Below are 21,316 nucleotides of genomic sequence, written 5' to 3'. Positions count from 1 at the left end.
ACATCCAGAATGTGAATAATGCAAACTAAGCTCAAAATACAGTTTTTAACTTTTTGTTCTCACCTGGGGTCAGTGCTTTGTTTCAGGATTAGCCTAGAGGTCTATTTCTTGTATATACAATGCAACTGCAATGTTTTGTACACAGTGTAAACTTGGAAACAGCCGCTCATTTCACATAGAGCTGAGCAGTCAATCGGGGCCTGGCTGTAAAAGTTTTGTCTGGCTGTCTAAAGCTGGCTAATATTACTAAACCGATATTATAGCCACCAAGAAAACAATCTACTGGTCAGAGAAAATAAAACCGGGTAGGGCCTAGGTAACCCCCTGACCTTGGCATGTACTAATTATTTGATACAGTGGAGAGAGTTTAGAGTTTCTTGATGGCTTAGATTTCTGAGACTCCATTTAATAATATCTGTGATCCCTGTGCAGAAGTTTTTTTTTTAGACGAGGTGAAAGCGGGCGGAGTGAGCCCTCTCCACCAGCTGAATCTCTGCCGGAGACCGTTGTCCTGCTGACGTCACCGCGATACGTTATCCGCCCAGGCCGCTGGCTTCCTGCTGAGTGTCCGCTTCATTTTCAGCGGGACACGCTGCAGCTCAGCCACGCAGACTTCGAAGTTCAAGAGCCGGGGGGAAACATCGATATTTCGGGTACGTACTCCTGTGACGTTGCGCCCAGGATCTACCTGGTTCCTACAGTCCTTAAACGATCCGCCTGATTAGCGGGTTTAAAGAGTGAAGTGGTGCTGTGACGGGCGTCTCCAACGTGTGGACGCGTGTGGGGAGATGCGCCCAGAGAAGGCAGGGTGGCCAACCGAGACTGTACCGTGTAACATTAGTGCTGAAGAAACACGCAGACACGGGGACCAAGCCAGACTTCACGAACATTTAGCGTTAAATGTCACAGGCAGTCACCAATGCAGCTGCCAGTCTCTTCACGGCCTCTCGGGGACCACACTTTTAGTTTATTAAGGCGCTTAAACGAGGAAGGTGGACTGCAGTGGCTTTTAACTCTTAATGTGCTCCCAGGCTTTGCCGTAACTAATGTCGAAGCACAACATCCACCCGAGTGTCCCCGTTATGATGTCCGGGCTCTGCAGTATTGTGCTGCCAGTTTTAGGGGGTAGTCGTGCAGCCACAGAGCGAACCACGTCTTGTCTCCATAAAGTAGATTTTTTGTTTGTTTGTTTGTTTGTTTTTTTAAAGATCGACGCTGATGGAGCTTTAACGTTAAGTTACGTCTTCTCCCGCCTCTACTCGACTTTTCTGTGCTAAAAAATTAGTTGCCAGCCTTGAAGAGGAGAGCATTACAAGCATAATTATTGTCAGTGTGAGACAAAGTTTGGTTTGTTTCATACAGCACAGGTGTTGTGTCAGGGTGTTTCTCTACCTGAATTCTGAAAAGTTGTGCTGTCTATATTCTCATTCGACAGTTAACCCTCCATCCTGGGAGTGCTCTGTTATACTTGTCCCTTCCTCACACCTAGTGTCCTAAGGAACCTTTCTCCCAGATACTCCTCACCAACATCCTTGAGAACACTGTGTCCCTTAGTGTCAGACTATACTGGGTCAGGAAGAACATAAACATCAGATATGATTATGAAAAACACATGAGCCTTGGTGAACTCTGTGAATCAACCTGTAAATGAAAACCTGTGAAACCTAAAAAAACAAGAATACAGTAAGAAACAGTAACAATCATAATCAGTGAGAACAGTCAATCATTAAAACTCATTTTTCCATTGCATAGTGTTAATAGTAGTATTTTATATGGGCTACTGTCATACTGATTTGGTAGACTTCTGCTTATTTTCTGTGATGTCATTCACACACTTCAAACATCCATCAAATACTCACAAAATGGAAGTGCTTGACCCATTTAGAGGTCAGCACAGCACCCAGGATATATTGAGGGGAAAATAGCGCTGGCACTGTTTGGAGGGTCATAGGGAATGGTGCCCCATCAGGCTTAAGATGCCAAGGTAATAATAACCTGTGAAATCTTTGTCATTTACCTGTTTTCCAAAGATATTATTGATGTCATTGAGTTAGAACAGACTTGTGATGACCAGTAATTCCCAGATTACAGAGCTATTTAATCATCTGAGCATAAATCATCAAACACACACCTAGAGATCTCTACCTCACAGATCACTTTGACATACGAGCCTATCTACTATTAGTACAATGGGAAAGACTTTCTTAAGACCATGCACAGTAGAAAGAGCTACTGTGTCACTTTAAGACATTGCTCATGTCTTCTAACGCATGTCGATGATTTGACCTGAAATACAAGTCTCATGCAAAGGCATGCATGCTGTTTGGCGTCATTATGAACAGGACGCTGGCATTTCTCAACGTGGCACAGGTTGTAGTACAGGATCTCAGTGTTGATCACTCACTATGGCCTGACTCTGTTGCCTTTGAGTCATCACGGCGTGAGATGCTGATTGGGTTCTGTATGTGTGTAGTATTGATGTTTTAAGTCGGTGTCTTTGTAACAAAGTCTGGACATCTTTAAACTCAAGATTTTCCTTTTTGCTCAGTGGGTTTTCACATTATATTGATGCTCCTCCGAGCCTGTTTGTCAAATCTTAAGGTTTCATTTATCTGCAAAATATTTAACCTCAGCCACAGGTGCCCAGTTTAAACATGTGTGTGATCAATTATTCAGAGTGAAGCAGTGGCATCAGGGATCAACTTGCTGCCTGCCTCACTGTAAGCTACAGTAGCTCTTTTACAGGCACTCAATTATAAGGCTACAGCTGGTCCAAGCTGGGCTTAGGCCAAAAATTACTGTGCTTTCTGTTTTAGCATGCAAACAAACCAGGTTTTAGTTTTTCAGTGTTGGCTGGAAAAACTACAAGAGGGTGTCAGGTTCTCAGTTCAGGCAATACTTCAGAGGCAGAGATGCTTTTACCTGCTTTTATCCCAATTCTGCTTTTTTTTTTTCTTTTCCTGATATGCACAAAAAGGCAGTGACTTATTCAGAACATTATCTTGTTGTATCAGAAGACCTTCAGGACAAACACCAGTTTGTGTTCTCAAATATGGACTCGTTTGGTTTGGTTTGTAGGCAGCAGGACGAAACATGAGCTCTAGTATACTCCTGCCAATGAATGCAGCATCACCTCACTGGCCTGCAGTAATTCCTCATCCCAGCCAAAGATGCCTCTCAGCTGTATTGGGATCCTGATCTGCAGATTTGTCGCCTCTCAACTTTAGACTGGTCTCCAGCCTCTCTGAACTTTCAGCTGTGAGAGTACATCTCACACAGGCAAAAAAACATACCAAAAGACCTAATCTGATGTGTGTTAGTGTCATGTCTATCTGGAGTGTTATTGGCATAATCATTGTAAAAACAACAAAACTAAGAAGCGGTGTAGATTACTGTACTACATGCATACATACACTGTCAATATCATGTTATGCAGGACAGGTAACATGCTGGCTTTATACACTTTGTGCATGCAGAGGCACAACAAAATTAAGCCTATGTTCTTCAGGGGGTATTTTAAGTGCGCAGAAACACGAAGTTTGTCTTAGACCACAGTTTTCTGGCCTGCTGCGTGAGCTGGAGCTTTTGCCAGGGCAGGACATGGGCATGAGTTTGCAGTGCGAGTCAAACACAACCCTTTGTTCATTGTTGTTTTTGTATACTGTGCAGTTGGTTTTGCATTGCATGTTACTTACACAACATGAGTGCTAACTGTGGAAGTGGATAAATGCTCAAAGGTCTGCACAGAAATAATTCTGACAATACCTACGCCCATCAGCCTGTCGTAATGACAGAAATTGGGAGTGTCTGAACACAGTCAGGAAATGATGGAATGCACAGAATGAATGCTGAAGCAACATTCTTGTACGCTGCTCTCCGAATGCCACGACATCTGGGTTAGTTTGCTCAGAGGTATGTGAGAATCTGTGAAGCAATCTGATCAGTGCAGCTTGACCATAGTCAGTCGGGCTCTGAGAGAGTACATCTGTGGCAGGCCACTTGGCACAGGATTTGATGCAGCAAACCGTACATTGCAGCATGGGCAGAGCCTGCGCAGGCATCCACAGAGGGACAGCAGAGTGATGCAAGGAGCTGTTCTTCACTTCGTTCCATGGGGGCTCAGAGCCCACGCAGCCATAGTAGTGCTGTTGTCATAGTAGCAGAAAATATTCATTTACTGCCATCTTTCACTAACAGTTGAGTTTTTAGCATTATTTGTTGTCTTTAGTGCTTTAGTGCGGCTGTATAGGAAGAGAAGCTCTGTATGAAGAAATTTCATTTCAGAATCAGGTTTATTGCCAAGTATGTTGGACACACAAGGAATTTGATTCCAGTACAGTGGCTTTTATTGTGCTTGTGCACAGCAGTTCACACAATATGTACATAGATTAATTAAACATAAGGGGGGGGTAGAAAGAGAATACAAATAGAATAAGGATAGAAATAAAATTGGTAGGTCAAGTCCAGAGAATAGAAGAGCTTCTGAGTAATTGTTGTATATTTACAGTTCTTATAGATACAGTATTTAGAGTTGTTATTCACAGTTATTGCACTTAGACATTTACCCCACTGGGGGTTGTTCAGTGTTCTGTTGTCAGACAACATGGAAGTGTTAAGTGTTCATCAGTGTAATATGATGGGGAAAGAAACTGTCCTTGTGCCTGGTTGTTTGCCTGGAGTTCAAACAATTTGTGACTCAGATGTGGGGGGTCTGCAAAAATCTTCTCTGCTCTCCTTCTGACTTATGAGGTGTACAGGTCCTGGGTGGAGGGCAGGTTGGCACCAGTGATTCTTTCTACAGGCCAGATTGGCTGTTGGAGCTGTTTGTGTCGTGTTTGGATACTGAACCAAATCAAACAGTGATGGACATGCAAAGACCAGACTCATGGATTCCGCTGTAGAACTGTACCAGCAGCCCGTGAGGCACTTTCTACTTCCTGAGCTGACACAGAAAGAACATCCTCTGGTATGCCTTCTTAATGGTGGAGCTGATGTTAGGTGTCCACTTCAGGTCCTGGGGGATTGTGGATCCCAGAACCTTGAAGGTGTCCGCTGCTGATACAGTGGTGAGAGGGTAGTATAGCATAGCGGGGCTCCTCCTGAATTCCACCGTCATCTCCACAGTTTTTGGGGGTAGTAATTTCCAGGTTGTTGCGAATTTGGCAAAATCTTGGATAAGACAGATGACTACTGTGTCGTCTGCAAACTTCAGGAGTTTAAAAAATGGGTCTCCTGAAGTGCAGTCGTTGGTGTAGAGGGAGAAGAGCAGGGAGGGAGAGAACGCATCCCTGGGGAATCCTGTGCTGATTGACTGGGTGCTGGGTGTGGTTTTCCCCAGCCCCACCTGATGCCTCCAGTCTGTGGGGCTGGCACAGTGAGCTGGGCGAGTTTGGAACGGACAATGTCTGGGATGATGGTATTAAATATCAAGCTGAAGTCCACAAGCAGCACCTGAGCATAGGTCCCTGGGGGGTCAAGATGTTGCAGGATGTAATGCAGTGCCATTTCAACTGCATCCTCCATTGACCTGTTTACCCAGTAGGCATACTGCAGGGAGTCCCTCAATAGGCCTGTGATGTCCCTCAGGTGGGTCAGCACCAGTCTCTCAAAGGACTTCATGACTACAGATGTATAGAGCGACAGGTCTGTAATCATTCGGTCCAGTGATGGAGGGGCTTCTGAGGAACTGGGATAGATGTGGATTGTTTGAAGCAGGAGGGGTCTTATTTAAATTATTTTTGTCTTCAGACTGGTGGTATTGAGATGTAGCTTGTTTTTAGAGTTCTGTTTAGACAAACTCATTACAAAACTGACAAGACATTTAGAATTTGGAAATGAGAAATGCTTACATTGCTTTTAAGGAACTTATTTTCAACATCACAAGAATGAGAATTGAAATGTAACCACTGACCTGCAACCTCCAGTCTGAGTATTTTCTAGTTTCACTGTTTGCAAAGCTGAATAACTGTTTTAACTGGGCAGTGATGCTGCTAATTCTTAAACAGTAATAAGTATAATCAAAGAATTTAATATCGGTTTGCATTTTTATCATATCAAGATGGATACCAAAAATGGCTTTAGTGTGATCTACTTTTTTAAAACCCTGCATATAGTTTAAGCTTTAGACTCCAAATGGCTGTAATTGTCAACTATTAGTTTCAGATTGACTGACTAAAGCTTTGCACAGATTTTTTTTTTTTTTTTTTTTTTTTTCATCAAGTCTTAACACCCACTAGCTCACAAGAACAGCCCTTGTCAAGCACATAAATTACTCAAGTGGTGTTTTATGATTTATGAGCCTGCTCAAGCACTAAATATTTTATTTTCCCATGAGGTAGACCTTGTTTAAAATGCCTGGGAATAAGTAATTATTATATATTACGACAGGGAAGTTATCTGTTCAGATTTTAGTTTTGCTAGAAAAAAATTGAAATTACAATGGGCATTTTTCACTAGGTCTTGAGAAAATAAATGACATGGATGATGGTGGTGTTTTTTTTTTTTTTTTTTGCCCTACTTAGGCCTTTAATAAAAATGACTTGTCACTTTGCCTGATGCTTGCTCTTGAATGAAAAGTTGAGTTTGAGAGTCTGTAGGTGTGCTGTGGTCTGCACAAGTTTTTATGTCTTGTTAAGCTACATTCATGACTTTTTATAGTGGATCTTTAATTCATTCAACCTTATATGTAGCGTAAGGTCAGGGTTGATGTTAGTCTCACAACTCTAATCTCTTTTCCTCTGTGCAGGTGCTGAAGTACTCACAGGACTGCAGACATCATGGTGAACATCCCAGAATACTATGCAGGGAAAAATGTGTTGATAACTGGAGCAACAGGCTTCATGGGCAAGGTACAGTAGTAGCTAAATAGGCAAGTAGCCAGTAGGGTGAACCAAGCAATGTATGCTACCTAGCAAAAGGTTGTTAAATGTGGCAAAGACCGTGGTTCTGCTTCTGCCTTCTGCTAAACAGCAGCCAGTTTGTTCTGTATGTGATTTTGTGGAGAAAGAAATGCCCTGTTCTTGAACCTCAGTCACGTTTCTAATTTAATAAACTAGTTAAATTCTTTTACTTCTGTAGTGAACAATTATGTGGTGGGTAAAGATGATTTTCTACATTTCTTCACTGCGTAATCCCAAGTCAAAGCATCTTATCTTAACTTCATCAATATTAAAGGTTCTTCTGGAGAAACTGCTGAGGTCCTGCCCAGGAGTCAAAGCTGTCTATGTGATGGTCCGATCAAAAGCTGGCCAGAGTCCCCAGGCTCGCATTGTCGACATGATCAACTGCAAGGTGAGACATGGGCTAAGTAGATGGTCTGATAGGTGTTTAAATGGAGCAAAGAAGCAAAAGGAGGACATGCTTGTGCTATGCTAGAACCTAACCTTCACAAGCTGGTTGCAGTGAATTTCAACTGAAGCACATTCTTTTGCATTTATTGCATGCTTTTCACGGTTTCAGTGAAATCCATTTCTCTTTTGTAACCTGTCAAGCCCTTTAATTTCTCTTGTTCAGTTGCTGAAAATGCAGCAAAGTGCAATGGGTTTACACATGTTCTAAACTTGCCCTAAAGTCAAACATGGTTCGAACACCCTGTTTGATAACACTAAGATGCATGCTCAGTGTTGGGCTATGGAGATAGTTTGGTTTAGATGAGGACACAAGTTTAGTTTTATGCTGCACTAACCGCTGACTTAACTGCTGCATTTACTTTACCAACAATGAAAATTCCTTGTTTTATTTACTTATGACCATAATAGTCTGGGACACATCCATCCATGCCTTCTTGTTAAACATCAAAGAACAACTGAAGTGATGAATTATAAATACAGCAGCACTAGATTGGCACTACAGTTATGTCATACGGTATGGCTTGTTTGCTTGTGAAAATGCATTAGAGCAAAATGAACTAGTTTGCTTGTTTGCTGTTGAATTTACATTCTAACCTAATATGTCAAGACTTTTTTTTACCTGTACTTCCACTGTACTATGTATGGAAATTTTGACTTCATGTTTTCATTTAGTTGTTTGAAAGATTGCAAGAAGAGCAGCCAGGCTTTGCAGAGAAGATCATTGCACTGAGCAGCGACCTCACACAGCCAAAGCTGGATCTGAGTAAAGAGGATCAGAGCATCCTTGCTGAGAATATTAACATCGTCTTCCACTGTGCTGCCACCGTTCGCTTTAATGAACCGCTCAAGTGAGTTATCGTTTTTTTTTGTTTTTGTTTTTGCTAGACATCTTGACTTGTAATGTGTGCTTTTTGATGCTTTAGTGTATGTCTATTCTGGGTTTAGGTGGTGTGTGTTTTTAATTTTTTTTATTTGTTTAAATTTGCTTTAGAAAGAAATTTTGACTTGACCTGATTTAGTTTTTTCTGTGCTATAGAGCTTCACTGCTGTCCAGAAACTATTCAGTACATCCTTGAACCAGGCTGTTCCACTGGTTGAGATGTTTCTTCCTTACAAAAATGTGACATAGTTTATCTATAAACACCTCCACTGAGTATTAACTGTGATGACTTTTCAGTTTTTTTTTTTTTTTTCCCTGGGGACAGGAAATTATGAACTTTTTTTTTTTTCCCTCTCATATGTGTCAAACTTTTAATTCTGCTTTCTCTGTCAGAGATGCGATGCAGCTCAATGTCCTGGCCACCCAGAAGATGTTGGCATTGGCCCACCAGATGAAGCATCTAGAGATCTTCATCCACATCTCCACAGCCTATGCCAACTGTGACCAAGAACTCATTGAGGAAATCATCTATCCACCTCCCATAGACTACCACAAACTCATCGATACTCTGGAGTAAGCTGATTGGTGCTGTTTCCAACAGCTCTGGCACACTCGAACTATGGTGATGCATGTGTGTGTGTGTATGTATATATGTGTATATATGTATATATATGTATATATATGTGTGTGTGTGTGTATATATATATATATATATATATATATATATATACACACACATATATACACATACATACATACTGCTGGATGCATGAAGACCAAGTACGCAAGTATAATCGAGATAAATGGCAGTGATGCATTCAGCATGCCGACTTAGCCCTGGCAGGCCAGTAAATGGCTGCTTAGTATCACTGATGTTGAAGAAGCTGCCAGTCTCAGCTGTTAAGATACATTAGTAAAACATTAGTGAGATTCTGAGTTACTCCGTGTACAGCAATGCTTGTGAGGGATCAGTGTAGAGGTGGATGGTGTGCAGACTGACAGACCTTGTTGATTCACATTGATGTCTAGGTATTTTGAATTTAAAATAATAATAATAATACATTTTATTTCATGGCGCCTTTCAAAGTCTCAAGGTCACCTTACAGAGAGAAAAGGAAGCATACAGCATGAAGTACATAGAGTGCATTAAAACAACAGTAACAACAATGCATAAACAGAGGGCGAGAATGTAAAGGCAAAAGTGTGGAGTATCTAGGAAGTGGGCGATGTACAGTAAAAGTAAATTGAACACAGAAACCCAGAAAATGGATTGTTACTAACCACAATAACAGTTGTGGATAAATAAATATTAACACATTAAGAAAAACAACTTGTACAACTATCTGTTACAAACACTTAATACAAATAATGAGTCACATTCATCACACTGACTGTATGACAGAAACATGACCAAATACTGTGTGGAAAGAGAATGATCCCAAAAGTGCTGCTATGTAAGTAACAGCTCATGTTTGTGAGACTGCAGTAGTAGAGTCTTCTGTTCTTCACACTGTGTTAGATTAAAAAAAAAAAAAGGTCCGGTTTTTGAACACTGGCAGCAGATATCAGTGCACTTAACTTGACACATTGCTACTTCCAGGGCAGACAAGAAGATGAAGACAGAATTAGTATTAGCTGTTTCTACTTGTGCTCTTAAAGGTTGAAGAAACTGAAAAGATTTTCTCTACCCCCCCAGCTGGATGGAGGACGATCTTGTGTCAACACTGACTCCCAAGCTGATAGGAGCACGCCCCAACACCTACACCTACACTAAAGCCTTGGCTGAGTATCTGGTGCAGCAGGAGGCTGGAGACCTCAACGTAGCCATTGTCAGACCCTCTATAGTTGGAGCCAGCTGGAAAGAACCCTTCCCAGTGAGTGATTCCAGCTATTAGTGTTATATTGAGTGCTTTGAATGAAGCTCTAATAGCTGTTGTCATAGTGGGTGGGTCGAAAGAAGAAAATAAGAAGCCACTGCAACATGAGATCAACACAGGACAAAAAAAAATTGACTTAATAAGCAGCATACAAGTTGTGATGTAAAAATTAAAATGCTGTGCTAGTTTTTGTGGCTGGACCAGGTAAAATTGGAGAAAGGGCGTTATAAGTTTGATATAAAGATCATTATGTATATAGCTTGATTTTAACAATCTGTTAATATTTGAAACATGTTTGCATTTTCAACCATTGACACCGTTGTGGTGTTTCAATGTAATCATGTCAGTGGTAATTTTAGGCTGCTTCTCATTGTTTGTTCCCACAGGGTTGGATTGACAACTTCAATGGACCAAGTGGAATATTCATTGCCGTAAGTACTGTGAGGAAAACTGCAGGTGTTCCAACAAAGGTCTGTCAGTAGTGTTCTGAACAAATGAGTGGCAAATCTTTTTTTGATTTTAATTAGATCTCAGAAAATATTTAAATGCCTATGGTAATTATACAAAGCACACAATGATTCTTTGTATAATAGGCAACATTTGGCATTTTTGCTTGCAAATCAAATGTATTAAAATTAGTGTCCATGTAATTTTTTTTGTCACATATTAGTGAAGGTAATTGTTCAAACTCTACTTCAAATTAAAACTTGACATTTCAGGACATTTCAGGAGGTTGCTATGCTGTCAAACAAGTTCCTCAAACACGAAGGGAGTTTTGATAGTTTAAACAAGCCGTATTTTCTTTTTGAGCTGACTGAGCTTCCTCTGTAGGTGAAAGAAAACATCATGGGGGAAAGATTTGAGCATAAGTGCATCTTAAAAGAATCAATTAGAAATAATCAATAATAGTGATGCAACAAATGAATATTTCAATTGATTACTCAATTGTCTTTGATTAGTTGTATTTTTAGAAAAGGTATATGAAGTCTGTTTTTACAATTTTATCATTGAATGTCAACCTTTTAACAAGTTTGCTATACATGTAATAAAAATAGTCACATTTTGTGATGACATTTTAATGATCTTAAATTTTATTACATTAAAATTTGTTTTAATGTAATAAAAAAATCCAAAATCTTGGATTAACTGTGACTTTCACTCTTACCACAGTGCCAAAAGTGATTCACAGTGTCCGTCTGTCCTAAACTTGTTTAACATTGTTTTGGCAGTGTATTGGGTCATTGTCCTGCTGGAAGGTGAACCTTCTTCCCAGTCTCAACTCTCAGGCAGACTGAAACAGGTTTTCTTCAAGAAATGCCCTGTATTTAGCACCATCCATCTCTTCTTCAATTCTGACCAGTTTCCCAGTACCTGCTGATGAAAAAACATCCTCATAGCATACTGCCACCACCATGCTTCATTGTAGGAATGGTGTTCTGGGGTGATGAGACGTCTTTGGTTTGTGCCAGACAGTGTTCCTTGATGGCCAAAAAGTTCAGTTCTAGTCTCATCTGACAACGAATCAATGCATGCACGTGCCTTTTGGCAAACTGAAGACGTTCTTACCCGTTTTTTTTGTTTTTGTTTTGTTTTGTTTTTTTTGAAAGCAAGGGCTTTCTTGTGGTCACCCTTCCATTAAGCTCAGCTCTGGAGTGTTTGGCTAAAAGTGGTAGTCAGACACTCCCATCCTTGCTGTGCCATATGCAGATTCACCTGTATTAATGGTCTTTCCCTATCTAGGCTGGTAAAGGGATCCTGCGTACGATGAGAGCGTCTAACAATGCTGTGGCCGATCTGGTGCCTGTAGATGTGGTCATCAACGCCACGCTAGCTGCAGCCTGGTACTCTGGATCACAGTTAACCAGCAGGTTTGGCAGGGCACACATGTCCTCATATGCACCTTGTGAACTTTGTTTTGAATATGAAGTTGTATTTTAATGTTACACTTGAAGTCATTAAAAGTTTCCCTCTTTACAGGCATAAAAACGTTCTGGTGTACAACTGCACAACAGGTGGAATCAACCCATTTCACTGGGGAGAAGTTGGTATGACATCTTTTCTTACTTAAACACAGCCGTTGTTCAAGCCATCAACAATAAAGGCTTATATGCTTAAAATGCAGCATTTAATAAGTGTAATATGATTCACTGCCTTTAACACACCCAGAATAGCTTTTGTTCAACAGTTCATTCTCCTTTTGAGCTGGAGCGTTTGTGGAGTTTATCACACCCTTAAATAGCAGGCATGCATTGTTTGGAAGTGATTTCCCTCAGTCATCACACTTGATCTTTTTGCAAAACTATACAGAATAGATCAGGGGTCTCAAACTCCAGTCCTCGAGGGCCACTGTACTGCTTGTATCTTTGCAGCCTCTGATTGGCCGAACACACCTGATCCAAGGAAATCAGCAGTGGGCAGTGCCGGGATTGTTGGAAAGCAAGTAGGAAAGTGGCCCTCGAGGACTGGAATATGAGACTAGAGAATAGATACTTATATACTACTCACATATAAGTTGCTTCACTACTACTGGAAGCCAGAGAGGTTAAAAAAAAAAAAGTGCAAGGCCGGAAAATATGGTATATTTTCAATCTTGGAAACTGTAGTTGGCATGTTTGACCATAAAATTCAATTTAGTAACCACACCTTCACATCTTCAGTTGATAGTCTACCCAGTCTTCATAGATTTGTAGATGTTGAAACTTGTAGAAGTTTCAGCACTTTAACAGGAACTACACTGTATTCCAGTTGTAGACTTTTGTAGCTCCACAGGGAGAAGAAAAGTCTGATAAATTCAAACTAAGTGATGTTGCTTGAATCACCATCTGTTGGGGCCGAAGTTTGAAAATGGAAAACATTGTGGAGAAAAAATTGAGCTTACCAGACTTCTTTAACCTCTGTTATGGGTTAAGTCTACATTAGCCACTGCTGGCATGGCACACCTAGATCTTGTGTGCAGATTCAGTTTTTACCTGGAAACAGAAGTTGGCAAAATACCAGAAAAATAGAAACTTGCATGGTAACTGGGCAATCTGCCGAGAAAGGTGGTGTGATTAATGAAAGGCTCAAGAGCAGCTGTTAACGGATGTTGTTGGTGAGCTTGTTTCGCCACGTAGTTGCTTTCTGTGAAGCTTTAGTATGATTTTAATCCATTGTGTATTTATTTTTAGGTTTTTAAATTTAAATGGAAATTGCAGGATGTATTTACCCACAGGACTAAACCTTATGGTTAGATATGAACAGACAAATATGTTAGAAATTTTGAACTGTTCTTTGACTTGTGTTGAACAACCTTCTGTCTCTTAGAGTACCATGTAATAGCCACATTCAAGAGGAACCCCCTCGAGCAGGCTTTCCGCCGGCCCAATGTTAATCTCACATCCAATCACCTAATCAATCAGTATTGGATTGCTGTGAGCCACAAGGCTCCAGCCTTCCTCTATGATCTGTACCTCAGGCTGATTGGACGGGAGCCCAGGTAACCTCATCGCCTACTCAGACGTGCCACACTGCTTCTGTTTTGACACCAAACCCCCCCCTAACACACTCACCTTTGCTGCTTAACTTCTGGCACTTTGGTAGCCTAATGTCATAACTGCTATGCTAATGTGTTGAAGGATGCTTGTGTGTCGTTTCGTTTAAAGCTGAAGAATGTATAACCCAACTGCTCTCCTGCACAGATGAGGTTGCTGATGGGTTCTGCACTCTTCATGCTAGCTGCAATGTTGGTATATTCAAGCAAGGTCCCAAAATGTCTGCACTGAGGTCATTTTAGATCAGCTGGTGAATGGACTAAGGTGAACCTTAGGCTGAAGACATGTTTGGGAACCCAACCCAGGTGTTAGCCCTTTTAACTGAAGACCCTTCATATGTCATGGGGCCTGCTGATGCTATGACTGCCTGGCATTGGTCTTGCTGTTACACAGGACCTGCCTCTTACCTACTGCCTGTAAGAGGGGGAAATGCGCATTCGTCTTCATTCCGTCCTATCTGTCCTCCTTGTGCTGTCACATGTGTATCTCTCTCCTACAGAGTACTGTATAAACATGACCTTCAAGACCAATCCCTTAGAGCAGGCCTTCAGAAGGCCCAATGTCAATCTGCGCTCCAACCCGTTTACTAATCAATACTGGACCACTGTCAGCCACACGCTGCCAGCCCTGCTCTATGATGGCTATCTCTGGCTGACAGGCCGCAAGCCCCGGTAAGGTTGCCAATTGCCACTCTCTCCCCTGCCAGTCAGCCCAAACCTTTCCAGCAATTTTCCACCCCCCCCACTCCCCACCTTAAGTTTGCTGTGTTTTTATGTGGCATCATTCAGGCTGTTATTAAACAGTGTCATGATGACACGATTTGGTTTGTCAGCACATGTTCTCAGCTTTGCTAGTCTTTATCTGTTTATTTAAAGATGAGCTTTTTTTTGTGCACAAGCATTGCTGTGAACATGACATCTATTGTCACCCCACGTCTCACCCAATCATGTGGAATCCTTCAGCAGAAATGGACTTGTCAAAGGGTTCAGTTGACAGTAAACCACCCCTTTGCATGCAAACCAAGTGGTGTCCACTTTTCAGTGTTCTCTTCACGTTATTACTTCACGTTTTTCTTTCTTGCCAAATATATTTCAGAGGTGAAATGCTTCACAGTGCCAAGTGATAGGTTTTTATAACGCAAATAGGTCTTTGGCCAAATTGCATCTTAAACTGAAATGAATTTGGCTTAGTTCACTAACTCACATTGTAGGGGTATAATCAGACCCCAAACGGGTGGGTCACCAGCTGTAAGTAATAATTATCTCTGCTTCTATATGCTGATCAATGCTGCATGTTTGTCACATCTTCTGAATCATCCTTCTCCACAGGAGGACTCTGAGTCATCTCCCTCTGCCTCATTGTAATGTTTAAAGTGACATCTCATCCCAAATATGAAAAGCCTATTATTGTAACCTGGCCAATTAAATTTTATAAATGGTTGCAAATAGGGCATTTTGTAGCCGTTACTCATTACTCATCTATTTCAAGTTTGGAGTCCACACAATAACAATGTGCAGTTTGAAGACTCAGAAACTCTTATATTCACAATAATGGGTACTGGTGTTCTTGCTACTAATTCTCTCTGGTGAAAATAAAATTTTATGTGGATTTCAATCATTTAAATTCTGATCCAGTGAATGAACTAACTCAGAAAATGAGGTATGTTAACTGGATTTACTTGTGTTAACAGGAGGACAGCTTATATAAACTTTGCTCTTCAGCTAAAGTAGTCCCAGTCCCACAAATTTTCATTATTTTTCCTCTGATTGTTTGGGTTCAGTGTGTTGTGTGATCTCCTGGTCTGCACCAAAATTAAGTCCAGTTAGTCCTCAGCTGATAAGGGGAAAATTCACCACCCTGATTGCTTACAGTGCTATGAAAAAGTTTGAACAACCCTCTTTATTTAGCAAATCTGTAAAATCTTTATCAAACTAGAAACTATCTCAGCTTGATGTTGAAGCTTCTTGTACACTAGTTATTTTTACGATAATAAAAATTGGACACAGAAATGTGGACAGCCCACGTCAAAGCCACTTTTTAATAACTCCTACTGCTGAAATTTCATATAGGTGCTGTCCAGTGAACATTGGTTCCCAGTTTGATTTTTTTTTTTTTCCACTTCTTCAGGTAAACTGAAGGACTTCAAGAATAGTCCAACATCAGTTTAAAGAGGTGTGCAAACTACTAGCACTGTAACTCAGATTGTCATTGGCATACGTATTTGACCAATCACATGAACATCCCATGAAATATTAAACTTGAAGAGCATTATAGTAGAGAAGTCTCTTTTGTAGCAGTGGGTTTCTACAACTTTCTTTGTAGTCTAACTGGTTTAACTGGGTTAACTTTGTGGTTCAAATAGATTTCTATCTCTGTCCTCTCATCCAACACAATGGAACCCTGTCCTGGTCTTTATTATTGCTTCTGTCCTCCCTCACACCCTCAATTATTCCATACTACTCCATAGCTTCCTGTCTGTCCTTCCCTGACTCCCATCTCTCCACTGCGCTTATTTACCATGCTTTATACTGCTCTTCCTGCTTCATCTTGAAATTGTGTTTTGTTAATCGTCTTATCTTTGGCCCTATATTTTCATCTTTTATCCATTTAATTTTTATTGTCCTTACTATTTTTTTCCTCATGTCCATTGCTGGATAATCTTAGGATGATGAAAACGATCACTCGCCTCCACAAAGCCATGATGGTGCTGGAGTATTTTACCAGTCACTCGTGGGTGTGGAACACTGACAATGTGACCATGCTGTTGTCCCAGATGAGCCCCGAGGATAAGAAGGTAGCAACCTCTGACAATGAACTTGTTAAATAGAACTGTCTGATATATAACTGATATATAATTCACACTTTGTCCATGTCCAAACCCACGACACACTGGCACACAGATTAACCACTGTCTGGTAGTAGGCTGGCTAGTCATTCATTCATTGCTGGCATCAGTTTGTGGTGAACAGAGACATTGTTCTGGGTGACTGGAAGAATCTGCATTTCTTGATGGTTTGTTGGTGAAATACTCGGACTTCACTGACTTTTAGTGTGACAATCCTTTTTACACTTTATTAAAGAAATTAAATGTATTGTGATTTTTAATTTCAAATATGTAATTTATATTGATAACTTCAGGGAGGATTACTGTTCTCCATCTATAGGTATGTGTGTGTATAAATATATATATATATAAATAAAATACTGATTTTTGTTCTTTCTTTTTTTTTTTTTTTTTTTTACTCCTGTAGACGTTTAACTTTGATGTGCGGCAGCTCCATTGGGCAGAGTACATGGAAAATTACTGCATGGGCACCAAAAAATACGTCTTGAATGAAGAGCTGTCAGGCCTGCCTGCTGCACGCAAGCACCTTAACAAGTAGGAACCGATGCTCTCACATCCGTCATCTGTCAGCACATACAGACCCTGCTTATTTCATCTCAGTCACTATACAGTAAATCAATCTCTACATTAGCACTGCAGTTGTATTCTTCCCAATACTACTACTTCACTATTTTCATTATCGACTGATCTCTTTTTCATTGGAAGTGAGTTATGCTCTCCTGCTGAACTGTTTGTCAGATAATCATTGTTCAGTACTGTTACAGTGGCAGCACACACATTAGCTGACATTAATTAAATATATGACATAACACATTTATATGACAAGAACTAGACTAGAGATGATGACTAGACATGATCTGTTGTTTGCATTTATTGTTCTTAACATCAGTCACTTTTCTCAAATTAGAATCTTCTTATTCGAAGTTTATTTGTCTTTACAGGCTGAGGAACATTCGCTACACCTTTAACACCATCCTGGTGGTGCTCATCTGGCGCATTTTCATTGCCCGGTCCCAGATGGCCAGAAACATCTGGTACTTTGTGGTGAGCCTCTGTTTTAAATTCCTCTCCTACTTCAGAGCTTCCTCCACCATGAGATAATGAGCTAGCGACTCGGTGACGGGCGGTGAGACAGAGGGACGAAGAAATTAAGAAAAACCTGACTGTGGATTATAAAAGGTGCCTGAGCTCAAAGCTTTTAATGGTACTACATTTGTCTATGGCCCTATGTTTGCCCTGACACTCAAGGAAGAAATGAAACTGTTAAACACCATGAACAGACAGAGCTAAGCCTGGGGTCCACAGCAGCCTAAATGTTTATCTGATCAAACAAGCCTGATCTGGATTTGTCATAACATGCGTTACTCAGACTACTGCTCAGACAGCACTTGGACTTTTTTTTCTTTTTTTTAAAAAAAGGCAAACAGGACTACATGCCCTCTTTCAGTTCACTTCCAGTCCCTCTTCAGTGCCAGCGTTACTCCAGAGCACATTGTGTAAAAACCTGCTTCATCTCGTTTATCTGCTCTGCCTGCACAACAAAGCTATGCACAAATCTGCTGCACAAATCCACAGCAGGTTTTGAGTCAGTCCAGACTCCATTCTGTACTCTAGGTTATTTATATATATATATATATATATATATATATATATATATATATGTATAATATATATATTTTCTTTAAGTGAAGCATAAACCACTCTCAAATTCAGTGTAGGTTACATTTCTCTGCTGTCACCTGAGAGCTTCATTTTGTTTCCTTTTTCTCCGTGGAGCTTTGCCTTGGGTTCCTGTCAGTTTTATGGTAGTAGGGCATATGGAAGTGTTTCAACAAGGCTTTCTAGGGGTTTCATCTGACAGCAGCATTTGTTAAGCAAAGTGTAAGCTGTACTTTTACACAATTGGTTAGTGGCAGATGAACAAGGATTCTGCACTGACTCAGTAAAGGCTTGCTTGGTTTCAACTCCTTTTTACCCGCCAACCCCAGCTCCTAGACCAAAACCATTTTGACCAGTGATTATCATAGTTGCAGCTTGGGAGGAGAGATGACTATTGCAGGGGTCTGGGAGCTTACAAATACTAAGGTTTCTCATTGGCCTTTCTTCCCTCTATGTACTTGACAGTCACATCTACAGGGAGAACTGCATTGCATAGTGAACTGCAGTGGCTAGTTCCCTAATTTTGACCAAGCACAATGTCGATTGCAATATGATGGCTTTGCCCAGTGCCTACAAACATTCTTACATCAGCAGATCTTCAGAAATTAAACTTAAAAGTCATTAGTGGCAGTCTTGAAGTGTTTTTTTTGGGGGGGGGGGTTTCTCCCCCTCTCTTCAAAAGTACCTCTAAACTCACAGCTCAGCAGAGGATAAGATAGGTGGAGTGAGAGGATGAATACTGTCATGTTTGGCTTCTTTTTCTTCAGTTTAATTGGAGAAGTACATTTTCATCACTGGCTAACATCTTGAGTTACTTCCACATCCTTGCATCATTTGATTTGTCTCCTTTACAGTAATTACCAAAACCATATCAAGTCTTTAGTGATCATGCCTGAAGTTTACATCTGCACCTGGTCTTATTTTTTTTATTTTATTTTTTTTGGGTGTGTGTTTGAAAAGAATGTGCTTATATTTGTTTGTGTTTGCAACCACCCCCAGATTTGCTCTGAGAATGTCCTGGAGCCATTAAGGAATGTGATTTTCACTTTGATAGCATGAGCCATCATGTGATTAGTGGAAAAATACTTGTATGAGTGAACTGTGCTTGAACTTTTCTTAATATTCTAACAATGTGAAGCGTGTCCAGATCTATGTTTTATAGTTATGTACAGCTCTATTTACATAGACCTCAATATAACAATGTATTTTTATGCTAATGACATTGTGTGGCTATTTTTACTGACCCAAAGCTTACCATGCCAACTTTTAACTGCTGTAAATATGTGAAAATAAGTGCCGGATCTCCAGAGCTGAGTTTGCTTGTTTCTGTGTATGTACATGTCTCTCTTTCTGAATGTAATACCACAGCCTGATGTTTTGTCAGCTAGAATCTAACTCTTTAAACACCAAATTAACAATACTATAGTTGCCTGTACCCTTTAATATGCAGGTGTTTTTGTGAAGGGCCTGCAATAATACCTTGCTATTACTGAGTTTCTATGTGACAGTGGGAGTGGGTAGGTCAGTTCTGTGGTGGGGCGTGGTTGTCGTCATACTCGTGTACTGGGAAAAAAAGCAATGTCCTTTCTTGATTAAGGGTTTTCCTCAAACATCTTCTCTTACTTCTTGAGGTTTGAGAAGTGAGGTGGATGAACAGGTACTTTTCATGTTCTCACATTTGATGTCAGGAACTCATGAAGTGTGTTAATGGTTCGTTCATCAAACATGCACAAAGTAACATCAGCATTAACTCTGCTTGGAAGAAGTCCTGACTCAATCTGTTACTCAAATAAATTAAAGACCCTGGAAATGTTGTCTGTAAAGTATTTCCATGTCACATTAGTCCTTACTCAGTATGCAGTGATTTGAGTTAAAGGAGTAGTTTTGACATTTCGGTAAATATGTACTTGCTTTGCTGAGTGTTGGTTGAGAAATTTGAATGCACTCATGTTTGAGCCATGAATGATACAAGGGCTATCAGCTGGTTGGCATAGCTTAAAGACTTTAAACAGAGGATGAGGTAACTTCAACCCTGGCTCTGTTCAAATCCTGCCTCAAAGCTTGTGTTTTAGTCATGAAATACTTGGAGTCCTCCACTAGTTATGTGGAACTTTGGGAAGTTAATGTGCCAGACCTGGAAATATTTTTGCTCCAAACACTCCATTATACAACCGTGTCATTTCCACTTGGGTTTTTGAAAAAGAGTAGAGGAAACAAAGTTTTAATTTGTGAACTTTGAAGGCACTGATAGCTGGGTTTGTGTCTGTGCTAAGCACAAGTTAACACGTTTATTGTAAAAACATCAGTAGCATTAGTATTCTCATTATTCTCATTGAACTCACAAGCTTTCTAGCCAAAAGCTAAAGTAAGCTTTTAACATTGGTAAATCTCAACAACCCAGACGCTCTGCTTTATCAGGTCTCTGTAGGTGTGGCTTGAGCAGATATTGACGCTGGCTTAACCAGTTTGCTGCATGAGAATCAAAATCCAAGTCCTGATGGTTTGACAAATATATGATCTCACCTTTTTCCAAATGAGCCCAAGCAATCCAAACCACTGAGAACACAAGCTAAGATGCAGAAAATGCTGTTTATGTGGAGCTTGTCCCCCCCCCCAAAAAAAGAAAACAAATCAGTTAAACAGTTGGTGCCTTTTGTGTGGAAACCAAATCTTGATTCAGAAGTTTGATTCCTTTAGACTGTAGTGACTTAGATGAGTTGTTACTAAGACTAGAGAGCGTCAGCATGATTGACAGCAAAACAGACCATTTAGTCCCAATCTGTCCAACTGACCTGTTTCCTGTGGTGCATAACAAATCTCTTCTCTTCATCTCTGTATCTGAAAACCAGATTAAAGTGGAGGCTATTGAACAGCTCCATTAAGATTTAATGCTGCCGTTCAGGATTATACCCTAACCCTATGAAGGGAAGGATTGGCTTGTCCTCGGCTCAAATTTCAATTTCTAGAAATGACAAAGGTCAGTGTGTCTGGTCTGAGACGTGTCTGTCGTGCCATGGTAACCTCTTCTAACATCTGCACATTTTGGTATTTGATACTTGACATTTGATATTTGTCAAGTCTAAAATGTGAATTTGAGAGGGGTTAAGGTTTGATTGTTTGAAAGGTTATCACAAAAAAAAAAAAAAAACTATGCAAGGTCAGCGGATGACTGTACA

General features: G+C 40.4%; 1 protein-coding gene across 2 annotated transcripts; it reads left to right on the top strand.

Annotated features, from left to right (window-relative positions):
- The first annotated feature begins 500 nt into the window (after nucleotides 1–500).
- On the top strand, nucleotides 501–21,316 carry far1 (fatty acyl CoA reductase 1). 2 transcript variants are annotated; one of them, XM_026310724.1, is made up of 13 exons: nucleotides 501–653; nucleotides 6,746–6,848; nucleotides 7,174–7,290; nucleotides 8,022–8,197; nucleotides 8,623–8,802; nucleotides 9,926–10,103; nucleotides 10,493–10,537; nucleotides 11,847–11,974; nucleotides 12,084–12,151; nucleotides 13,410–13,581; nucleotides 16,301–16,430; nucleotides 16,888–17,015; nucleotides 17,423–21,316. In XM_026310724.1, the coding sequence occupies exons 2-13, from the start codon at nucleotides 6,777–6,779 to the stop codon at nucleotides 17,580–17,582; spliced, it is 1,554 nt and encodes a 517-aa protein (XP_026166509.1). In that variant the 5' UTR covers nucleotides 501–653; nucleotides 6,746–6,776; the 3' UTR covers nucleotides 17,583–21,316. The 2 variants fall into 2 exon arrangements, with proteins under 2 accessions (XP_026166509.1, XP_026166510.1); XM_026310725.1 differs by lacking the exon at nucleotides 13,410–13,581 and adding an exon at nucleotides 14,136–14,307 and having other exon boundaries at nucleotides 17,423–17,582.

This window comes from Mastacembelus armatus, chromosome 6, assembly GCF_900324485.2.
Source record: "Mastacembelus armatus chromosome 6, fMasArm1.2, whole genome shotgun sequence".
Classification (NCBI taxonomy): domain Eukaryota; kingdom Metazoa; phylum Chordata; class Actinopteri; order Synbranchiformes; family Mastacembelidae; genus Mastacembelus; species Mastacembelus armatus.
This window is presented reverse-complemented; position numbering and strand designations above follow the sequence as displayed.